At 34.5% G+C, this 22,147-nt stretch overlaps 1 protein-coding gene across 1 annotated transcript; it reads left to right on the top strand.

Moving 5' to 3' along the window:
• The first annotated feature begins 2,257 nt into the window (after positions 1–2,257).
• LOC117014992 (cysteine-rich secretory protein 3-like) lies at positions 2,258–21,851 on the top strand. The gene is made up of 8 exons (XM_033093347.1): positions 2,258–2,335; positions 9,943–10,013; positions 13,411–13,527; positions 15,093–15,174; positions 16,977–17,125; positions 17,554–17,651; positions 19,544–19,632; positions 21,591–21,851. Exons 2-8 carry the CDS (start codon positions 9,945–9,947, stop codon positions 21,716–21,718), a joined length of 732 nt encoding a protein of 243 aa, XP_032949238.1. The 5' UTR covers positions 2,258–2,335; positions 9,943–9,944; the 3' UTR covers positions 21,719–21,851.
• Positions 21,852–22,147: the final 296 nt, after the last annotated feature.

The raw sequence follows: 22,147 nt of genomic DNA, 5'->3' as shown, positions 1-22,147 counted from the left end.
GCACTTCCAAATAGTAAACTCGGTTAACTGTCCAATTGGTACAAATTCATAACGAATAATTGCTCTGATATCAGAAAAGGTTAGCAATATTGTTGCAACAAGTTCGTGAACATAACTGTCATACTTCGTACATAATGATCATTCAGTCATAACCATAGATATAAAATTAGACAAAATTTATAAGTGTTAATAATAAGTCAAAACTATATTTTCCCTTTTTATACACTTTTCTATCTACTTCTCCTATGGTAATTTCTCATAGAACTACCTAGTCATCCCATCTCTCATAAAATTCAAGTGCAATCCCATAGCTTACACATGTTAGGGGCAGATTTGTCAAGACACAGAGGAAAAGAAACACATAACAAGGGAGGGAACCAACACTTTAGAAATTCTTACTACATGCCAGGCAACTTACACATATTACCTCATTTTATCACAATTAAATAAACTAATATCATTCTCCTTTATAGATGTGAAAACTCAAGGACAGAAAAATAATTTCCCAATACACATTGGTAAAGAAATTTAATTTGTGCCCCTCAGACCATGAATTCTAAGCTCTTAACAATATTCCACAGCATTAAGCAGAGAGTAGGATGGGCTCTGAATTCTTCTGGGTCTGGCCTTGCCACATCCTCCAAGAGAATGAGGATGAAACACATCCTCCCACAGAAAAATGGCCACGTATACGGTGATTCCAAGGTGATTTTATCCTAGTTGCTGATTCAACTTATTGAGTGCTCCCACATCACATATCATGGGGTAAAATACATTTTAGGGATTAACTGGAGATGTGGAAGTTGAATGGGTTGCTTTTTGTTTTTTTTTAATTTTATGGTAAAATCTATCCAGAGTTCTAAACTCTCTTATAAAGAACATTTAGAGTAATGTCCCATTATTTTACTTATTAACTACGATTCAATGATATTCTGTTTATATCATATCACAGGCACTGGTCTGTGCTAGTACAGTTTTGTAACATAACAATAAAGTTGATATAAACATGAAAATAAACAGAAATTATTGAATTGCGCACCACATTGTGCAATCTACATGGTAACGTGAGTACACAGAAATGCCTGCCAGTGTTACATGTGAGCCACTTGTGATTTATTAATTTATACCCATTAATTTATATCATTTATACAAACTCAGTATTTAAAATCATTACATTCAGAGGTAAAGAGAACCTGATATCATTAGTCCATTACCCTTCATTTAATCCTTGCAGATTTGAGATATGGAAGCGAGCCTTGAAAGGATTAAATAAATCCTTCCATGGATGCACAGATTCAAATGATGATAATTCAGTATGTAATGTAGATCAATGTTATGTTGAATTCCATACAACTGGAAAATAAATTTTAATATTAAGAGAACATAAAACTTAGAAATACACACAAGTTATGGGGTCTTTTGCCATTATATATTTTATTATTATTATTATTATTATTATTATTATTAAAGTTTATTGGGGTGACAATTGTTAGTAAAGTTATATAGGTTCCAGGTGTACAATTTTATAATTCATCATCTATGTACATCACATTGTGTGCTCACCACCCAGAGTCAGTTCCCCTTCATCACCATATATTTGACCTCATTTACCCTCATCTACCACTCCCCTCTTCCCTTACCCTCTGGTAACCACTAAATTATTGTCTGTGTTTATGAGTTTTTGTTTCTTCATTTATTTGTCTTGTTCCTTTGTCATTTTCAGTTTTATATACCACATATCAGTGAAATCATATGGCCATTATGTTTTAAAAGACACTGTGACATTGCATTTATAAAAGTAAAATATTAAATCATTCTCAAAAACAGTAAGATCCAACAGATTACTAATAAATATTTTAGATCACTGTAAAGAAAGAAATAAAAAAAAAAAGAAGAAAGAAAAAAACATTGTATTCATAAACTTAACTTTACTCATACAGAAGTGATCTTGAAAACTCTAATGTTGTAATGAGAACAATTTGGTTAAGAATTGTCAAAGTAATGATTGGCAAAAACGTGAATAAATTGTAACAGTGTGTGAGCTCCAAAGAATAAATGTTTGATAACTAAATTTGAATGAGCAATTTTTTAAAAAGCCATGAGGAAAATCATAAAATACAATCAAAACTGCAGTTAGACAACCAGCAATGAAATGTGAGACTGTGGGTATGAAATCCTGTTTCAGACCTTGTTGACTTAGATTTACTTGCACAAACAGTATTTGCCAAAGACAGGAAATAAGTGCAACGTATATATATAGCTCTCTAACCTTCTCTCTCCACTTTCCTTCTTCCTACAGATAAGTGGGTATTGGACCTTGCTCTGAGAACCAACAGTAAGTGATAATTCCTTTATTTTAAGGTGAACATTTTTTTATGCTAATATATTTATGCCTTGTCAGTGGTAAAATGATACTTAGTAAATGAATCTGTGATTTTTCAGAGCTTTATTGATAACTTGTATTGCCAATAAAGACCTGAAGTTATTATACTCTTATTAAGCCAAGAAAGTAACTATAATACTATAATACTATATATAACTATAATACTATAATAAGTATTATATAATTATGCGTATAATTATATAATTATACGTATAATTGTGTAATTATACGTATAATTATATAATTAATAATAAGTATTATTCCCAAAGCACTTTTATCAAACTTAACATTTAAATGATATTTTTTTACCTTTTATTCTAAAATAAGCAATAAAAGTCATTCTCATATCTATGACTTTTGGGAACAATTATTCTAGAATTTCCTTTAATGGAAAAATGAAAACCTATTCTTATATGTGCATGCATACTTCCATCTATTAATAACTTTACTAATATTCACATATATGGATATATGTTAATACAAACATTAAAATAAGAATGGGAAGCAATTGCTAATAGTTTTAAATCTATCAAAACAAAATTATAGTATTGACCTTGAGATAATTCATAATTAAAGATTACAAATATAAGTTACAATTTTCCCCATGAAATGCTCTCAAATCAAAAAAAAGAGAGAGAGAGAGAGAGAGAGAGAGAGAGAGAGACTTTTAGAAGGTTTCCAATCAAAAATTAATCTACGCAGGCAGCTACATTTATGTAAATAATGTAAACATAATATCTGTTGTGTGTATTTTATATAAGGAAGCAATTTCTACATAAAACTTTATATTCCTTGGCAAATAAGAAGTGATTCTGGATAAACAGATATTAAAAGACCATAGCACTTACCTAATGACAACATGTAAAGACTTATTTACCTTGTAGAGGAAACATTTTACTTTGAGAATATGTTATTAATGCTTTTCTACTCTATGGCTGCCTGTCATCCAAGGCACTTAGGGAAGACTTAGACTATTGCCAGAGAAGATCTGGTGTTGACTCTTCCCCTACTTAAAACCAAACCAACGACTGCCCGTATGACTAACACTCAGGAGGAGAATCAAAGAAATTAAACTGGTGACAAGTGTCAAGCTCAGGAGCTACTACTTCACAATAATGTGTTGTAAGGTCAATTGGGGCCTCTGAATTGAGCTCAGATTTTTAAGAGGAAGAGGTAAATTGGGAGGAAGAGTGTCAGAACTCTCAACATATATATTTTTTCTTTTCTTATGGCTTTGATCAGGACCTCTCCAATGCATTGTTGAACAGTAGCAGTGACATTAGTCATTTTTTTCTTGTTCCCAATATTAAATGGAATGCACCTACTTTCTCCAGTAACTATCATATGTGCTATAGATAATTAGTATATTGCTATTATCAAATTAATAATCTCCTCTATTCTCCTCTGTTCTTTTCTTAGCTACAACTAGGGATTGAATTTAGTGAAACATTTTTTGCCACCTGATTTTTTATAGTCAGTTTGTGTGATGAATTTTTCCAGTGAACTTTCTAATTTTGAAGTATTGTTGCAGTCCTGATATAAATTTTACTTGATTTGATCATGATATTTTAAATGCGTTTGTGAAATTGGTGAGTTAATATTTGTTAGGATTTTTGCATTTCATGTATAAAATGGACCTATACATTATGTGTTATTTTCCTCATCTGTTTAGAAATCAATCCCAGAATCATTTCCATCTGCTGCCACTCCTTAGGTTACACTTTAGGAAGAAACAGCTCTGGGAGGAAGTAGTCACACTAATTTATACTCACATTACCCTAGCGTAAGGAGGAGTAAAGATGTGACTGTAATAGCAATGTAGAGTAGTCCACATGTCTTTATTTTCATTCGTTCTTTACACTTGATGAAGGTTTTTATGTGTCCCTGATGCTGTCTTGCACAAATATAGCACCAGAAGAGGTGGCCGCTTCCTTCTATTGCTGCAGAATTCTGCATTAAAGGGGAAGCAATGATTAGTTGAGGCAAAAGCAGGAACTAGAAGTCGTTACTACATGGTCAGGCCAGCCACAACCCCAGGATGCACTCACACTCACCACACACACACACACACACACACACACACCACACACACACACATCCAGACACGCATACTAAAGCCCACGAGAGACTTGATCTGATCAGATTTTTCTCACTATCTTTTTGATACTTTCTTGGAAGCCATGCTTCCCTTTTGCTTCTATCATTCCGTCAGCGTTTATGTTGAGGCAATAACCAGAAGTCTGCTTATTTTGGCATCCTGACTGGAATAGAAGGCTAAAAGTTTACTTTTTAAGTGAATCCTTTTATAAATTCTCTTCTTAGGAACTAAACAAATCCTCCCTAGTTTATAAGTGGAAAATCCTTATTTTAAGGCAAGGTAGGCCTGTATAATTTTTGTAACGATGTTGTTTTTATTTGTTTGTTTTTTATCAGTTAATAAGCAGTGATATCATACTATTAAAGAAAATAATTTATTTTCTTTTTCAAGTGAGTGTTTCCAATGTAGTGGTCGTCCTAACATCAATGTGAGGAAGGAACAATATATTACACTTTAATTGGATCAGATCCATTTATGCTTTAGAAGACACAATTTGCTCTGCTGTCTGGAATTAGATTGTAGTCTACCAGTGACACTTAGAATTATAAATCTTTGAAATCCCTGGATTTGGTTTTTCTGTGGTCCCACTTATAAGAAATCACTAATCTCTGTGGAAAAGGAAAATTACAAAAGGCAGAGTGGAAAACCATGTAAAAGGAGAGAGTTGGTGACTTGCACATAATGAAATAACTCTTAAGGGAAGTTATTTTAAAAGAATCTAAAGTTTGCCCCTAAGTAATTAGCAGAGGAAATATGTAACTACACACATTTGGAAATTGTCTTCATGCAAGTAGGTGACAGGAAGAGGCAATTACTTTAGCTGATTGTCTAATGTTTTCTGTGTCTCTACTCAGTGAACGTAAAATAAATGGTATTCTAGCAGCACCTGGTATTTAGGTTGGCTCCTGGGGAAGAGGGACGGCTTGGAGCGAAATGCTTTTCTCTTCCAGCTTATGATAGATCTTAACCATATTTACCTCATCGGTAGTAGTTAACTTCCGGAGCCCTGTGTCATGCTAGATTATTCCCATTCTTCTAAAGTATCAGAATCGGAAGGGAAAACTACATGAAAATTTACCCTCCACTTTTGCACACCTGGGAAAGTTCAAATAGTTCATACTTTGAGTGGGTTCCCCGAATGATTTGATAAGACTCTCTGAGGGCAGGCGGGAATCATGTCTCATTCACTTGATCATGTTCAGCAATTTCTAGCACACTATCCTGGGTAGAGTGTGTAAACCTTGACACATGTCTGTCTGTCAAAGGAAAGAATACCTGCTTGTCACTAACTTGGAACAAAAAAAGAAGCTTCTGTTTTTCTATGTTGCTCTCAAATTCTCCAGGAGTCCCACTTGAAGCCATTGCCAGAGGGATGGGCTTGACCAGGGACACTAACCTACGAGAGTGTCCTCTGGAGACTTTGAAAGCTTCAGCAGCTCCACCACTGAGCAAGTCCATAGTGAACCATCATCAGCCACAAGGCATTTCAAAGAATATGGAGATGGTAGTCTGTCTTTTTCAAACTCAAAGTGTAGTTCTGGAAAAAGTCCAACGTACATAAAAAATTTCAGAGAAATTAGATCCTGTACATAATCAGAAAAATTGCATATAATTAAAAGTTACTGGGTGGGATTTAAATGCTCCTATCTTGGGACAAGATCAGTATTTTTGGAGTTAGCCTGTGAGTTTCTATGGGGAGAGAAACTTTGAAATGTTCGTGGATAGCATGAAGGTTTGAGGATTAACATGATGAAAGACATACAGCCATATGAGCAAAGGATAATGAAAGTATAAATAAGGCACCTACCCTAGAGTAACGGAATAAAGATTATCTAACGAATGATATCACAGGTTAGGTTCCCCAGCCAATGTTAAGAAAATCTGAGACACAGGAAGTTTATTAAGGAATGTACTTGGGATCAATTCCTTTGGAAGGGAGGAGAAGAATGCAAGATTAGGCAAAGGTAGAAATCAAGCGATGATGTAGTCTCATGGGAGGCTTTGGCAATGAACTACTTCAGAGTGATTATGTTTCAGTCATCTGTAGCTGGAATGAAGAGATCAGGCCTTTCTACCACATATCTGACAGACATTGGGTGAGGGAGCCCTAGGGAGGGAGCATGGTCTTAGACCAGGTGGCTATCTTCAGCAGAGGCAGTTCCCGAAGGGCCTGAGAGCTGAGAAATTTCTGCTGGCAACACTACCAGCTGAGGGAGCAAGCATCCCAAATGATAATAAAAGTAGTAATATTAATTCTGGGACCTATATGTATATAGTGATTTTGTTTGTTTGTTTTCAAATTTCTTTAACATTATTTATCTTCTCAAACTTCACAAAAACCCTATGAGGTGACTCTATGTCACCATATTTTAATTTGACAAATGAAAACTTTCGATTTCATATAGTTAAAGATGGTTTGGGTAAAAAAGCAGCAGCAACAACAAAAACCCAGGCTTCTTAACACTTAAGAACATTGCTCTCTTTCCTCTCTCATGATACAGGTGCCAAAGTTTACATTTGCTCAATAGGGGACCAGGTAGTCCTGAGAAATAAAAATGGCTCTTTGACATTAAACTTATGTATTTGCTTTATACAGAAATAAGTTTATTTTTCTTTCCATGTTTTTCCTTTTCTGTCTTCTAATTTTCATTCTATTTTCCTACCACTTCCTCTATTCCACCTACAAACCACAATATAAACAAAATCAATCTTTTCTAATTGCTATGAGTGACATTTTAATTGCATAGAAGACCTTAAATTTCCAAAACATTGTAGAAACACCTGTATAATTTGTATTCATTATAGAACACTTATAGGGATATGCTATCAATTTTGTGATTCCCTTTCCAACTCCCTCCCTTTCCATCCTAGTTATTTAAATAGATAAAAACTTTATTGAAATGACAACAGGGTTCTCCATTGTTTCAACAAAGTTTCACAAATAATGGTTATCATAATGGTGTATGTTTTCAACTCAAAATGGACATCCTAAGAAAATATTACTTGAGCTTTCAAAATCTTAGTAGTTTTGTTTTATATTTGAAGGACAACAAAAAAGGATTGACTTAATTGTTAATATTTGTTTTAATTTTTTCTCATTTGTCAAACATGGTCAGTAATCTACCAGCTATTTACCAGCCATAAAAAAAGATTTATTATGATGCATGACTACTTTTGTCAAGGTAAAATATTCATTAAATACTTTCACTCTTACCTGAAACCCCATGCCCCCCAAAAGTATAGTACAGTTTAGTGGGAAATGGATATTGAGGTTCAAATAAATCTTAGGATCTGTCCCAGCTACACACTTACTAGCAATGAGACTGTCACTCAATACTTCTATGCCTCTGTTCTTCACTTACTTGTATATCATAATGCCTAACCCCTTAGCTACACCAGCTAGCTAAAAAAGTACTAAGATGACAGGTTTGACAAAGTCAGAGGCACTTTTCCAAGAGTTAATAATCTCTTTGGAATAAAGATGTTTCCTTTTTCTAATTACTGTAATTATAGTAATGTAGACCTATTATGAAAAATGCAGAAAAGAATGTTTTACCACATGAAGATAAACTCATTCTCTTCTATTTCTGTTTAATGTCATCTGTTCTTTGCTTGGCTTTTATTTATTTATTTATTTATTTATTTATTTATTTATTTATTTATTTATTTATTTATTGTCTGAGCATTACTTTTATGGGAAAATGGGTTGAGAATGTACTTATTTCCAGATCTCCCACCCATCAAGATCATCAGTACCACTATGTAATTATTTTTTTCTTACTTTATCTTAAAATTGGCCTCACATACCTATGTCATAGAGTTTTTGTCATATACCCATGAGAAAAGCAAAACAGCATTGAGATATGGATGCTGGATGGCCGCTGGAGGTAACCTGCTAGCTCAGAGCCTTTTTCACACATGCGCACTGGAACGCAGAATTGTAGCTCTAGATGATTTAAAGTTACTACATGTCATGGACCTTAGAACACGCCTGAAAATGACCTAACCCTCAAATAGAACACATGAGCGTGTGTATGAGTCTGCTTAGGCCACCATAGCAGACTCATACACATTCTTCTGTTGTTTAAGCCTGGGTCGCTTAAACAACGGAAGTTTATTTTCTCACAGGTCTGGAGTTAGAAGTCTGAGATCAGGGTGCCACTATGGTCAGTTTCTGGTGAGGACTCTCTTCCTGGCTTGCAGACAGCCACCTTCTCCCTGTGTTCTCACATGGCCTCTTCTCTGTGTGTGTGGGTAGGTTTGGGGGACACTCTTAGGTCTCTCTAAACACTAACCCTATTGGGTCAGGGCCCATCTTTATGACCTTGTTTAAACTTAATTACTTCCTTAGATTCCCAAAGACAAATACAGCCACCCTGGGGTTAGGACTTTAACATATGAATTTTGGGAGGGCACAAACTTTCATCCATAACATAAGACGGAAGATCTCCCATGTAGTATATGGTTTTCTTTTTTTTTTTTAATTTAACTGTGAAGCATAAGCATTTTCCTTGTTACAAAACCATCATGCACATAATTTTATGTCTAATATACTCTAATAAGAGGATGTATTCTAGTTTATTTAGACATGCTACCTTCCTGTTATTGAATATAAATTAATTATGATGTCTTACCCATACAAATGTTAATGTGATAAAAATGTATGCCTAATGTTTTTATTTCCTCAGGATTCCAAAAAGTTGAATTAGTGAGCATATTAAGGGTATTCATACAGATTGGATTGTTAATCCTTTCAAAATGATTTTCGATTTTTAGATCCAAAGGAAAGTATTGCATTTTTTAAATGTGAGGCACTGTAATAAAGAAAAAGCTTTGAGTGGGTATGAAGATTACACTGGCTGCATGGACAGAGCTGAGAAGAATGGCTGAAAGTTTTTAAAAACAAAACAAAACATTTCTTAGTACATTTACTTAGTTCTAGGAATGGCAAATATATGAGCCAGAGCCTGGCCAGAAAGAAATGGTACATGATAACTGGTTAACTGAAGAGATGTTGATAAGGGGATATTTATAAAGGTCAGCAGGATTTAAGGAAAGCCCCAAGGAGTACAGCAGTACGCCAGTAACAGCAATACTTGGGAGCTATTACTACTCCTAAATGGGCAAGGTGAAGAAGCCATTCCTAGAACTTGAAAAGAGTAGCTTAGCTACATAGACAAGAGTGTAGAAGGAACTAGGCTGGAAGTGTGTAACCTTAACATTTATAGGTGTATTAATTCAAGCACTTTGGTCTTTATGGTCTCCATTGGAGGCTTGCTTCTGGGGCTGAATGACTCCATTATCATTCTACTGGCACCATGTGACAAATCTTCTCTTGTTATACTAATGAATTTGGTATATCTGAGATCATTACATTGTTTCATTTTGTATTTCCCATGTTCCTCAGAAATTCATTCACTCAGCATTTTAATGCTGGTCTTTGTTCCCTTTGTTTTCCCAGCAATGGCCGTATTCCCAGTGTTGCTGTTTCTGGCTCCTGTGTTGCTCCCATTCTTTCCTGCAAATGGAGAGGTATGGTCAAGGTTGAAAATCTTTTCAGAATGATTCAATCAACTTTGAGGGAAAGCAAGCTAACCAGATCAATTTTCTAAAGTAAAAAGTGCTAGAGTGTCTAGTATATCACAAAGAACTCATTGTTTGCTCAAGGTACTTAAAACAATTAAATCTAAGGCGGTTGATCAAAGTGGTAGCCCGTAGCCACATGAAGGTACTAACATTGGAAATATTGATAGTCAGAATTGAGATCTAATAAATATAACACATAGCAGACTTCATTTAAAAAGGGAGATAAAATATCTTAATACTTTTAATATGGATTATATGATGGAATGATGGAAACATTTTGAATATAGTAAATAAAATAGATTTAAATATAAATTTAATCTGTTTGTTTTTTTCTGTTTTAAAGTGGCCACCAAAAAATTAAAATTACGTGTGACGCTTTAATTATTTTTCTATTGACAGCACTGATCTATAGGTTTAAAAGTTAACAAAACTCCTCATATCATAAGATCTTTTCTGATTTCCTTTGACTTAATCAATTTTGATGTGATCCCCACAGAAAAATAGCAATATGTTTACATAATCTCAAATTGGCAACACTTCTTCACATAGATCACCACATTTAATTTTCATAGTTAGTGGGTGAGGATAATTATACCTATTTATTATTATTATTATTATTATTATTATTATTATGAGAAGAAAATTTACTAAAGATTTTAAGTGTTTGGATTTTTTCATAATTTTTACAATTATTATGTGTAAGATAAGATGCTATAATTATTTCTAATATGCTGCTTCACTTTGATAATCCCAAGAACAAGATAAATTATCCTCTTCCATCAGTGTGTAGTGGTCCATAGAAAGTATTCCCTGATCGGAAAACCTCTGAACATGAGCAGCTTTGTTAATTGCTATCTGTTCCCACATCCTTCTTTAGCTTAAGGCATAGAAGATTAGCTAGGACCCCTCAGACAAACCAGAGAATTCTGACACTGCAGCAAACCTCATTTAACATTCAAAAATATAGTCATTAGGTTACCGTAATCAAATTTTCAATCTGAAGACAATCTTTTCACCACTAAGGGCTTCATTCAAGAAGTTTGCTGCCTTCCCAATTTCTTTCCTAAATATTACCTTTCATGGCCCTTTCCAATCCCGCGTTACCACTCTGGTCCACCTCCTGGTTTTCATTGATAAAATTATTAAAAAGAGAGATATCATTTGTCTCTTGCACCACTAAATGTTTGCTGATCAGATGCTTTACCTACTCTCTGCCCAGTCTGGTTTTCTGTGCCTTCTTTCTCAAGATGCCTAGGAAACACTATTCATCTCTCAAAACCCCAATCCAGACCATCTTTTGTTAGACCTTTCTTAACCTCAATCAGGAAGAATTGATTTCTCCTTCTTCTATATCTAGTACGTCCCACTTATCATTTTATGCATCGTGTGATATTATAATTATTTATGTCATATTGCTTATCCAATATATACTCTTTAAGGATAGATAGATACCATATTTTATCCACTTTATTCTGAACACTTTGCATATTCAAAAATTTTCACCTGTCACCTAATAAAAGCTTTACTGATACTTATTTTAAAAACAACAACAAAGGCAAGTCTTCATCAGTAGAATTTTTTACCTGAAAAGGAAGATGGTATACGAAGCAGGAAATAATTACTTCTCCTTTCTCTGGGACCCAATTTTGATGTGCCTTTAAATGAAACTATTTTAAGCAGGGTTTTGAGGGTTAATAGGACATACCCAAGGCTGTTATTTTATGCTTTTAGATGATGCAGAGATCGGCCACTGCTACTATTTCACACGTGCATCCTTGCTAACTTAGGAACCAGTAACTGGGAAAGTGCTGGATCTGCGGGTACAATGGCAGTCACTCTTGGTCCCAGTCCTTAGGAACGTGCAAGCAAGTGGGAGAAATGGATGCTTAAGTGCATAGAGGCAATAGAATGTGGTCAGGCCTATGTTCACATTGGTCTGGGGAGCTTCAAGCGAACTCAGGATTGCAGGGAGGAGAGAATAACTTATCCCAAGGTGTCAGGGAAAGCAATAAAGGGCCCTGTCTGTTTACATTGTACTTCAAAATTTTGCTCATGCTAATAAAACTTCACATTCTTGTGTAAATTTAGGTCATGGGATTATGTAAACTTTATGAAATAATTCACACACCCTACTCTACCTCCAGGCTCAACCCCCACAATGCACACACCAAGATAAACCAAAAATATAAGTTAAACATCTGATTGATTTTTTTATTTTATTGGGGTGACATTGGTTAATAAAATCACATAGTTTTCAAGTGCACAATTCTATACTACATTATCTGTACATGCATTGCGTATTTACCCCCCAGAGTCAAATCTCTTTCTGTCACCACATATTTGACCCACTTTACCCTTTTTTACCTCTCTTCACCCCTCATTCCCTCTGGTAACCATCGCACTATTTTCCATGAGTTTTTGTTTGTTTTGTTGGTTTGCTGCTTTCAGTTTTATATTCCACATATGAGTGCACTCATATGTTTCTTGACGTTTTTCATCTGACTTATTTCACTCAATGTATTCTCACGATTCATCCCTGTTGTTGCAAATGGCAGTATTTTATTTTTTCTTATGGCCGAGTAATATTGCATTGTGTATATGTACCACAACTTCTTTATCCGATCATCTATTGAAGAACACTTCAGTTGTTTCCATGTCTTGACAACTGAGAATAATGACGAGCATCTGATTTAATACCTTAATTATATTTCCGTTACTGAAAGGAATGAAGTAAGCAATAACCCATTAATTAGATAGGTTTGCTCCCTCCAAACTGTCTTGGAGGTTTGTTTAATATTATAAAACTGTCTTTTGAGCAACTCCATAAAATCTGCTGTATAATAGGTAGAATAATTTGCTAGTATTGAATGTACTTGGACTAAGCATTTTTTTCTGTAAATACAGACATCATGTCAGGTAAAAGTTCCCCTTAAAATCTAGAATGAGTCATTGCCCCTGCTTTTGCCGTTCCCTTGCTACATCCTGATTGAGTGTAAATGAGAAATGTCTTAATGATTCCTACCCTTGTATCTTTGTTGTTATGTTATCACTCATATGTCTAGAAAAATCACATTAAGACTAGAAATTGGTATTTTTGGCCTAAGAGGTGTTTTTAATTTCCATGCCATGAATTATATCTCCTACCTTAAAATTTAACACTATTTCTTTCCTATTTAAATGTCAGAATGTTGGCTCAGATTCCTTAGCAATGCTTAATAATGAATATTGGTTTGAACTGGACACTTTTTAAATAATCATTGTTCTCTTGCATAAACTTATTAACTCATATGCAACTTTCACAACTTTAAAAAATAATAATAATTTTAATTTGGCTTCCCTTTAGGATCCAGATTTTAATACATTGAAAACCACCAGAAACGAAGTACAAAGAGAGATTGTAAATAAACACAATGACCTGAGGAGAGCAGTCTCACCACCTGCCAGCAACATGCTGAAGATGGTAAGAGGCAGTAACATAAGGAAGTGGCTTGAGCCAGCTGTGACCAGCGCCGGTACCTAGCAAACAAGATCTCTCAGGAACTTTGTGACTTAGGAAGTTCGGGATTTGTTACTTCATTTGCGCTTTGTTATCTATAAGGCAGAAATATTCTTTCTTTTTACATTCCGCATACTATTTTTGCTTATAAATTGTATATCCTCCTACCGTTATATGTTCTATTCACTAGAATAGTATAATCTGTCAGAATTGATTCGCTATCGGGTCCATTACAGAGTTTCCCATCTTCATGAGTGGAATTTCTATTCCCAGAAAAAAAAAATGCATGTCCATACAATTTGCATACAATTCCAGCGGCCCAGGGAGGCCCTGAAGCCCGTTCATGAGGTCTGCGTTAAGACCCTGGCCCTGACATTAGTATGTGCCTTCTGTCCTTGATAAATTGACTTTTCGTCACTTTCTCCCAGCATTTTCTGTTCCTTTGGATCCCAAACAGTTTTCTAGTAAATCCTCTGGCTGTAGGCAGCTCTCTGTCCAGTCCTTCTCTGTTCAGTCAGACCTACAATATCATCATTACCTTTCTCCTCATTACTGATGTCCACTCCCCCAGTACTCCCCCTCACACCCGAGATCTTTTCTAGGAGACATATTGTTACTAGGGGAAATTCAAGTTTTGCGGACTTGAAGCTTAATGGAAACTTCTTTAAGCTTCAAAACTATCTTACCACTGCATATAAAAAAAATACAACAATTGAATGACAAAATATATTCTGAGGTCCCTTAGCACAATGTTGGAAGGGCCTATGCAAATGAGGGGCACAAAGCTTAAGCTTCGTTAGCTCCATGGGACAGGGCAGAAATTCTTCATTTAATTTTATAATGGTTAAATCACTTGTCTAGTTTATAGGGCTATTTAATGTGTGGAGGCAGAATTAAAACTAAATCTTTGGACATCCACTCAGGGGCCATTATGTTTTTTTGCTCATTCTCTCTCCTAATCTAGGATCGAGATGATCTTTTCCCTTTAAGATCTATGACATTTAGGGTAAACAACAGCCCACTTTTCTGGGCCCAGGACTAAAGGCCATATGTCTCCCATATGTTCTCAGAAGGGGGAAAAAAAGGAGCTAGGAATGAAGTATGTCAGCCAGGATAATAGGAAAAAATAGTCTCAATACATCCATGTTTATTGGTATTTAGAGTAGGCCCCCTACTGAAAATCTTGAGTTGTGCCTACTGTGCTGTCATAAACAGACGAGTAACTAGTTTGGTGCAAAAGTAATTGCGGTTTTTCCTTTATTTATAACCTTTTAAACTGCAATTACTTTTGCACCAAACCAATATCTTAGATTTTTTTTTTTCCAGGTACTTAGGGTAGCCATACTGTCTATATTTGTTTGTGGAGAAGAAAAAGGCACATCAAAAAATATGTCTGATTATAATGATAATCAGAATATAAATGTGCAAAAATTGTATGGTGATGAATGAACCTACCAATCTCATTACAAAGCATACGCTCTTTTGTTGTTTGAATCATTACGTGTGTATCTTTTCCGCCTTTGTTTTAGAAATGGGACAGCCAGGCAGCAGCAAATGCCCAAGAGTGGGCAAACAAGTGCCTTTACAAACACAGTACGGATCGAAAAATTGGTACGTAAATCAATATTTATTGAGTACAGGAACAAGTAAAATAATAAGGGGACATTTTTTTTTATGTTGCATTAAGAAATCTTTATGAAGTGTTGTTTCTAATGCTGACTTTTTTAAGTTGAAGTACCTATGTGTGAGAAAAAATAAAAATAAAAACTCCGAAAAGCACCAGCTTGTGCTTGTTGAGTTTTCTATATTTTACAAACACTGTCTCACACAATATCACGTTGTGCCTCATAACCATCTCATGAGTACAACAGGTCCTGTATCATCTCTTTCTCTATTTTAGGAAACTGACTTTCAGGGGGAAAATGATTGGTAATTAGTGTCATATATACAGGAAATTTAAAATTAGAATTTCTGACTTCTAACCCAGAGCCCTTTTCATATTATGGAGCTATTTCTGTTTTGAACACTATTTATTTCTGGATGTATGAAGTATGTTGTATTTGTCAAATGGTTTCTGAATTTTCCTCAAAAATACTTAACACTAGCATCTTTTTTTCATTTTTGATGACTTATTCTATAAGTCAAGTCTTTTATATTCTGGGTACTTACAATGCATGCAATATTATATTAGACTCAAAATAATCTATAAGAAATGACCTCTACGCAAGGAACATAAATACAATTAAATAAAATATCATATGTATGAACTATTAGATAAAATATATAGATAAACATATATCTATATATTTCTTAAATTAGCAAAAATGACAGATAGAGGCAAGCGCAATTTGAATGTAGTAAATAATTCCCCTGTTTTGAAAACAGGACTGCCATTGCTATTTGTATTTTTGATACTATAATTTAATGCAATCATGAAGAGGGATGACTGTATTCAGTCAGATTGAAACAAATGGTTTTGAAGACCCTAGTCTACTATTAAAATCTCAGCTTCTTTCTTTCCCTCTTAAAGGAGCTTACACTCCCTTTAAATAGCACGTAGACATTACATTTCAGGCCATCCAAACATAAATATTACTCTCAAGGTTTGAACAATATATTGAAATGTTTCTGGGCTTCAAAGCACTTTTTTTCCTAATTCTTTGAGGAGAAGTTGGCCTGTGACATTCTGATTTGCTGATGGAGGGGAGACCCATAAACTTTGAAAATATTACCCCTTCTGGTGTAATTTCCTTCATACTTGGGGCTCTTAAAGACGGAGTGTCAGATTTCTTTCAAAGATTACACAAAATAACAATGTTCAACATGTATTCAATTTGCTGTATATGAAAAAATCTCTGGTAAGTGTGGGTGAGAATAAAAGAATATTATTATAGTTGCTGTCTGCTTTCAGCAACCTTACAATATGCAGCTGAGAGCACATGAGGCATACACTCATGAAAAATCTAATATGTAAATGAATGTGTCTAGGGGAGGTAGATATTAAAGAAAGAGGACTTCCATCTACTCAAAATTTTACATGTTGACTTCAGCCTCAGTGTGTTTGGCACATCTAGCTTCTATTCAGCTTATAGTTGATAAGGAACACCCTATGTATGAATCAACAGTTAGCAACTATGGCACTGTGTTTGAAGAACAGGGACTCTGGTGTGTGTATATATATATGTGTATATATATATATATACACACACGCCCACATATATATTAGATAATATATGTCATATATATTATAATACATACTATATATAATATAACATATATATTGTATGTATTATTATATATGTATTATATATGTATTACATAATATATATATATTCAGCCATTGCACTCTTATATCTCAATCAAACATTGCATGCTTTATTGCTTACCCTATGAATGGTTAATTTTTTTCTTAGGTACAAGCAGCTGTGGCGAGAATCTCTTTATGTCAAGTCACCCTACTTCATGGTCATATGCAATCCAAAGTTGGTATGATGAGAACCGTGACTTTATCTATGGCGTAGGTCCAAAGAACCCCGAAGCAGTGGTTGGACATTATACCCAGGTAAGAGAAACAATTGAAAATCCCTTCTCCATAAACACCCTAAAAAGAAAGCTTCTCCAAATTTTGACTAATTCCAATGTTGAATTTGGGGGAATATCTCAAGTAGGTGAAGAATAGTCTTTGCATTTTGTGGGTATTTCAACTGTGAGCTGTCATTTGTCAAAAGCCTGCAGGCTCTTGGTAAGGAAACACACTCTGTATTTTTTTGAACAGTCTAAATGGATAAAGTGGTGAATGTACATGAAAATGTAATTTTAAAAAAATTTTTACTTTAATGTAATAATTTAACTAAATATACCCATAAAGTATATGAAAACATAATACATTAGTAACATTCTTTTCAGTGTTTTTTTAATTTCCTACTATTTGTTTTTTGATATTTCTGTCTTCTCTAATGTGCTTTTATATCTTCACTTATGGGCATGTAGGTTGCTTGGTACTCATCTTTCCGAGTTGGATGTGGAATTGCCCATTGTCCCGGTGAAAATAAACTACAGTACTACTATGTTTGCCAATATTGTCCTGCGTAAGTATATACTTTCAAATTTGCTGCCAATAATGTCATCAGCAATTTGATATTTTTAAGCTGTCATGTAATAGACAAACCAGAGTTTAAAAAAAAAACAACATATTTTAGTGAAGGGGAGAGATAAGTATTTAGAAAGGTTTACTAAGTTTTTACTTCTCACATGAAGGCCAACTTCTCAGTTTCAAGTACGTATAATATTCCGGAGCTGTCTTCCCTCATGACTAAAATGATTTGTCTTCTCTCTCAATTGCCTTTCCCAAGGCTCAGGGTGACTCAGTGGGTATCCAAAGAGTGTTGTTCTCTAGATTTGGTACTGTCAGTTTTTATTAAGTTCACCTTCTAGAAAGTGAAAGCTTGATGGTAAAGACCAAGGTTAAAGGTGAGGTAGCCGATCGGAATGACATTTCAGTGATTTCAGCCCATTGTACTCAAATGTTCCTACTCCTGCTTATCTAAAAATACCTATAGTACACCATTAAGAATTGATTAAATCTTGGGCCTCAAAGGTTTTTTAAGAAATCCTTGATATATTTCAAATTGTCAAGAAAAGGTAGTAAGTCTTTGCTTCTCAGAACTTCACACAAAAATCTCTGAAGGAACCACCCATTAAGATTTTTATTTATAGCAGGAATTATACTCTTTCCATAAGCAATACATTTGAATTATCTCTAAAAATTCCTATGGACATATTGCAGATATATTCATAACACATATGTTATATTTAATGTTTGAAATTCCTTGCCACCGGAGGGAGAGTTTTCCTCCAAATCAAGCTTCCTACATTATTTATTTTGAGACTGTAGATAAATCAGGTAAGACTGTAGATAATGCAGGTTCTGGTTTGAGAAGTGTGACCTTCCTGCAAATACTTATTAGAGTTTAGTTGAAAGAACTGAAGAGCCCTAGGAGAATGGATCCAAACTCACTGCCTGGTTGTGAGAGGGGAGGCACCTGGAGCCAGGTATCTGTAGTAAGAGCTGGAGTGAATAATGAGGGAAAGCAGGACTGAGAACTTCCAAAACACTTTTACATCTATTTATTTCACAAATTTTCCAAGGGCTCACACACATACAGCTGTGTTCTGTGCAGGGAGACTGAGATTCAGATGCTTGCCTTGAGTCTTTGGCCCACTTGGTCCAATTGAAACTCTGACTCCCTTCTATTTTCAGATAATGGCCAATAGGATAATAATCATCAATGAGATGCAGGCTAATCACTGTGAGACCAATCAATATACTCTGAGATTAGTGGTAGTGAAACATTTTTTTCTAACACTCCCATTTTGGTAAATACAAAATCTCACACTCAAAACTTCTAGACATTCAAAAAGCCTTCCTAACCCATCTGCCTTCTAAAAATACACACAAAAACTACATGAAAATATCACCCCCTACATTGATAAGCCAAATGGAGCTTTATTTTCTCCAGTTCATATTATAGAAACTATTAATAATCACAGTTTCCTTTTAAAATATATAATTACATTTAACATTAAGTATTTTCCCTCTGTCCCCCAGTAGCTTCTCCTATAGGGTCCAGTTTACCTATAGCCAGTTCCTTGTGGTGCTCGAACTTAGCGATTTGACTGAATCTACCAAGAGGAGAAGAGTGTTGCCACATTCAAATATGCTCTGAAAACTTTAAACCCTATTTATCCCACTTCAGGCTGTGAGATTATGGTCAAGGAAGTGAGTGTGTGTGTGAATTATTCTCTTACTTTGCATAGTTATCTGACTACACATTGGGAATGTTAGTTTTTCAGTTGACATAATTTAAAACATTGAAGAAATATTCAGATATATATGGCGATGGCTGCTAGCTACTCTTGGAGCATAAACTGAACCAAAAAATGAAAAAAAAAGTTTGACATGTTGTATTTCAAATTTCAGTGGTAATATAATTAGCAGAGAAAATACCCCCTACCTGGAAGGAACACCTTGTGCCAGATGCCCTAATGACTGTGTCAATGGACTATGCAGTAAGTTTGAAGTCATTAACTTGCTAGTATAATATAATGAACTGACACTTTTTTTAAAAAGTTAGGAAATCTGAATGTAACCAACTTAAGCAATGCTTTCATGCAAAAGACAATAAAATTACTCAACAGAAGGTGTTTAAGCAACAAATTTACACCATTCAGTATCTATGCATTATTTGCAATGAAAACCTGTTATAATATATGTAACCTAAAGTAACATCTACCAGCAATGCGTATTTGTGACATGTTGAACCCACTACATATTGGCATATATGAAAATGTTTTTGTGGAAATAATTTATTGTAATTAAGTATGAATTTTCTTTTCATCAAAGTTAATGCCATTAGAGTAAAGGTGACTTTTTAAGAAGTAAATATGTACAAATATAAAAATATGTACTCTGTGTGGACAGGCACACCAAATATAATTACTTATATGCCAATGAGTTCGTCATACTAAATTCCTCATTTTCCTCATAGTCTAATTAGAATCATCAAGTTCAATTTAATAACCACTTGCACTTTTGTTTGCTAGTAACTTTTATGTAATTTTAAAATGTCTATCAAATCTGCATATAATATTATTAACTCACAGAAGCCTCAAAACTATTTTAGCAAAAGAGAATAAAATTAATGTCATAGTGTATCTCATTTGCAATGTTGTTATGAATTGAGGTACAAAGAGTTGTTATTTTTGTTTACTTGGGATGTATTATGAAAATTATTAGAAACAATACAGTTGTTCTGAAATTTTCACCCTTTCAAATCATTCACCAGACTGAACTGTAGCATTCTTTCTGAATGAACTGTATGGCCATAATTCAGATTATTGATGCTATAAAAGCCATAAATTAACTAAAGAAGAAAATACTCATACCTCTGCTGAATACTATTTGTTAAGGAGTTTGGAATTTATCCTATTAGTAATAGTAGCCAATTGAAAGATTTTAAGCAGAAGAGTGATGAGATCAGAATTGTGTTTTATAAAGTGCTCCTGGCCAGCTTGGAGACTGTTGAAAAACATGGCTTCAAAAACAAATGGATGTCTTTACTGCATTAGAGCAACATTAACGAAAAGAAATGGACTGTTCATGAGAGAAAGGAAGTAGCATATCCAGTGCTTATTGACTCTGCTTGTTAAGTGCTGGGGAACAAGTTCAGGTTGATTCCCAGTTCCTGGTTTGACTGATTTAGTAGTTGGCAGTGCCATTTCTCTGAGATTGGGTGAATCGAGTTGGGAGTTGGGGAGGGATACCAAAGAAATGCCAAGCTTGTAGATAAGATGATAAATTTAGTTTGAGATTTGTTGAGTGTGTAACCTCTGAGGGAAATGCAACTGGAAATGTGCAATAGTAATAGTGAAATTCTCTCGTTTTTACATTTCACATCCACATTTTCTCATAATGACTTCTTACTCCTGAAAGATTAGTGGCATTAGAGTCTAGTGGCAACATTGTCCAATACAACCTTTTGCAATGTTGGAAATATTCCATATTTGCACTGTCCTGTAAAGTAGTCCCTAGATACGTTGGCGATTTAGCCCTTGAAATGTAACTAATATCACTGAGGACCTGAAATTTCAATGCTATTTAATTTTAATTAATTTAAGTTTAAATTTAAACAACTACATGGCTAGTGGCTATCATTTTGGATAGCGCAGTTCCAGAGAGATTCAGTCAAATTCATTTTACTCTGTTTTCTGAGGGAAGAAATTAGGTCAATCATTTTAGAAACATTTGGAAAAGCTCATATTTTAAAAGAAATGATGGCTTACTCAGTGAATTTAACTAAGGGAACTTACATGTCCCTCGAGATATAAAATGGCCTTCAGAGTGTAATGAATGATGCCAACTTCTTTGTTCAATTCCCCGCTCCTTACTCATACTGAATTTGTGATTTGTGTTGCTGCTATGGAGGAAAATGATAATAAAGTGACTAATTTCTTTGTTTTTATTCCAGCCAATAGTTGTGACTATGAAGATGCTTATAGCAACTGTAAACAGTTGAAAGACCAAGTGGGCTGTAAAGATTCTATCACCAAGGACAATTGCAAGGCTTCCTGCAATTGCCCAGATAAAATTTATTAAATGCTCAATACAGACTGAGCATGATGAAGTAGCAGATAGCCACAGCATCTATTTACATTTGACATTTATTAGCAAAGAAATCATAGATGTGTTAGCTATAAATTTGATTCCAAATAAATTTGATTCCAATGTCTTTTTCTCCTGGGCCTGCTTTTTATTTTACAGGAATCTTTTTCATACAAAGAGTTAAAAGTAACATACTCTATGATAACAATATATATGGTGATTTAAATTTAATGAATTTAATCAAGTTGAGGATTCTGAAAGCTGCATGAAAACCTCTTATGACTAAGGTCACTAGAAACCTGAATTGGAATTGAGAATCATGTTCCTAGAACAAAATGTACAAAAAGAACAGAACAATATTATTGTCACATGAATCCTGGACGACAGTCCTCTTTCGTAGGTCTACTTTATAGCTAAATATCT

The sequence above is a fragment of the Rhinolophus ferrumequinum genome, chromosome 3 (assembly GCF_004115265.2).
Source record: "Rhinolophus ferrumequinum isolate MPI-CBG mRhiFer1 chromosome 3, mRhiFer1_v1.p, whole genome shotgun sequence".
Taxonomy (NCBI): domain Eukaryota; kingdom Metazoa; phylum Chordata; class Mammalia; order Chiroptera; family Rhinolophidae; genus Rhinolophus; species Rhinolophus ferrumequinum.
The sequence above is the reverse complement of the archived record's forward strand: the minus strand, read 5'-3'. Positions and strand labels throughout refer to the sequence as shown.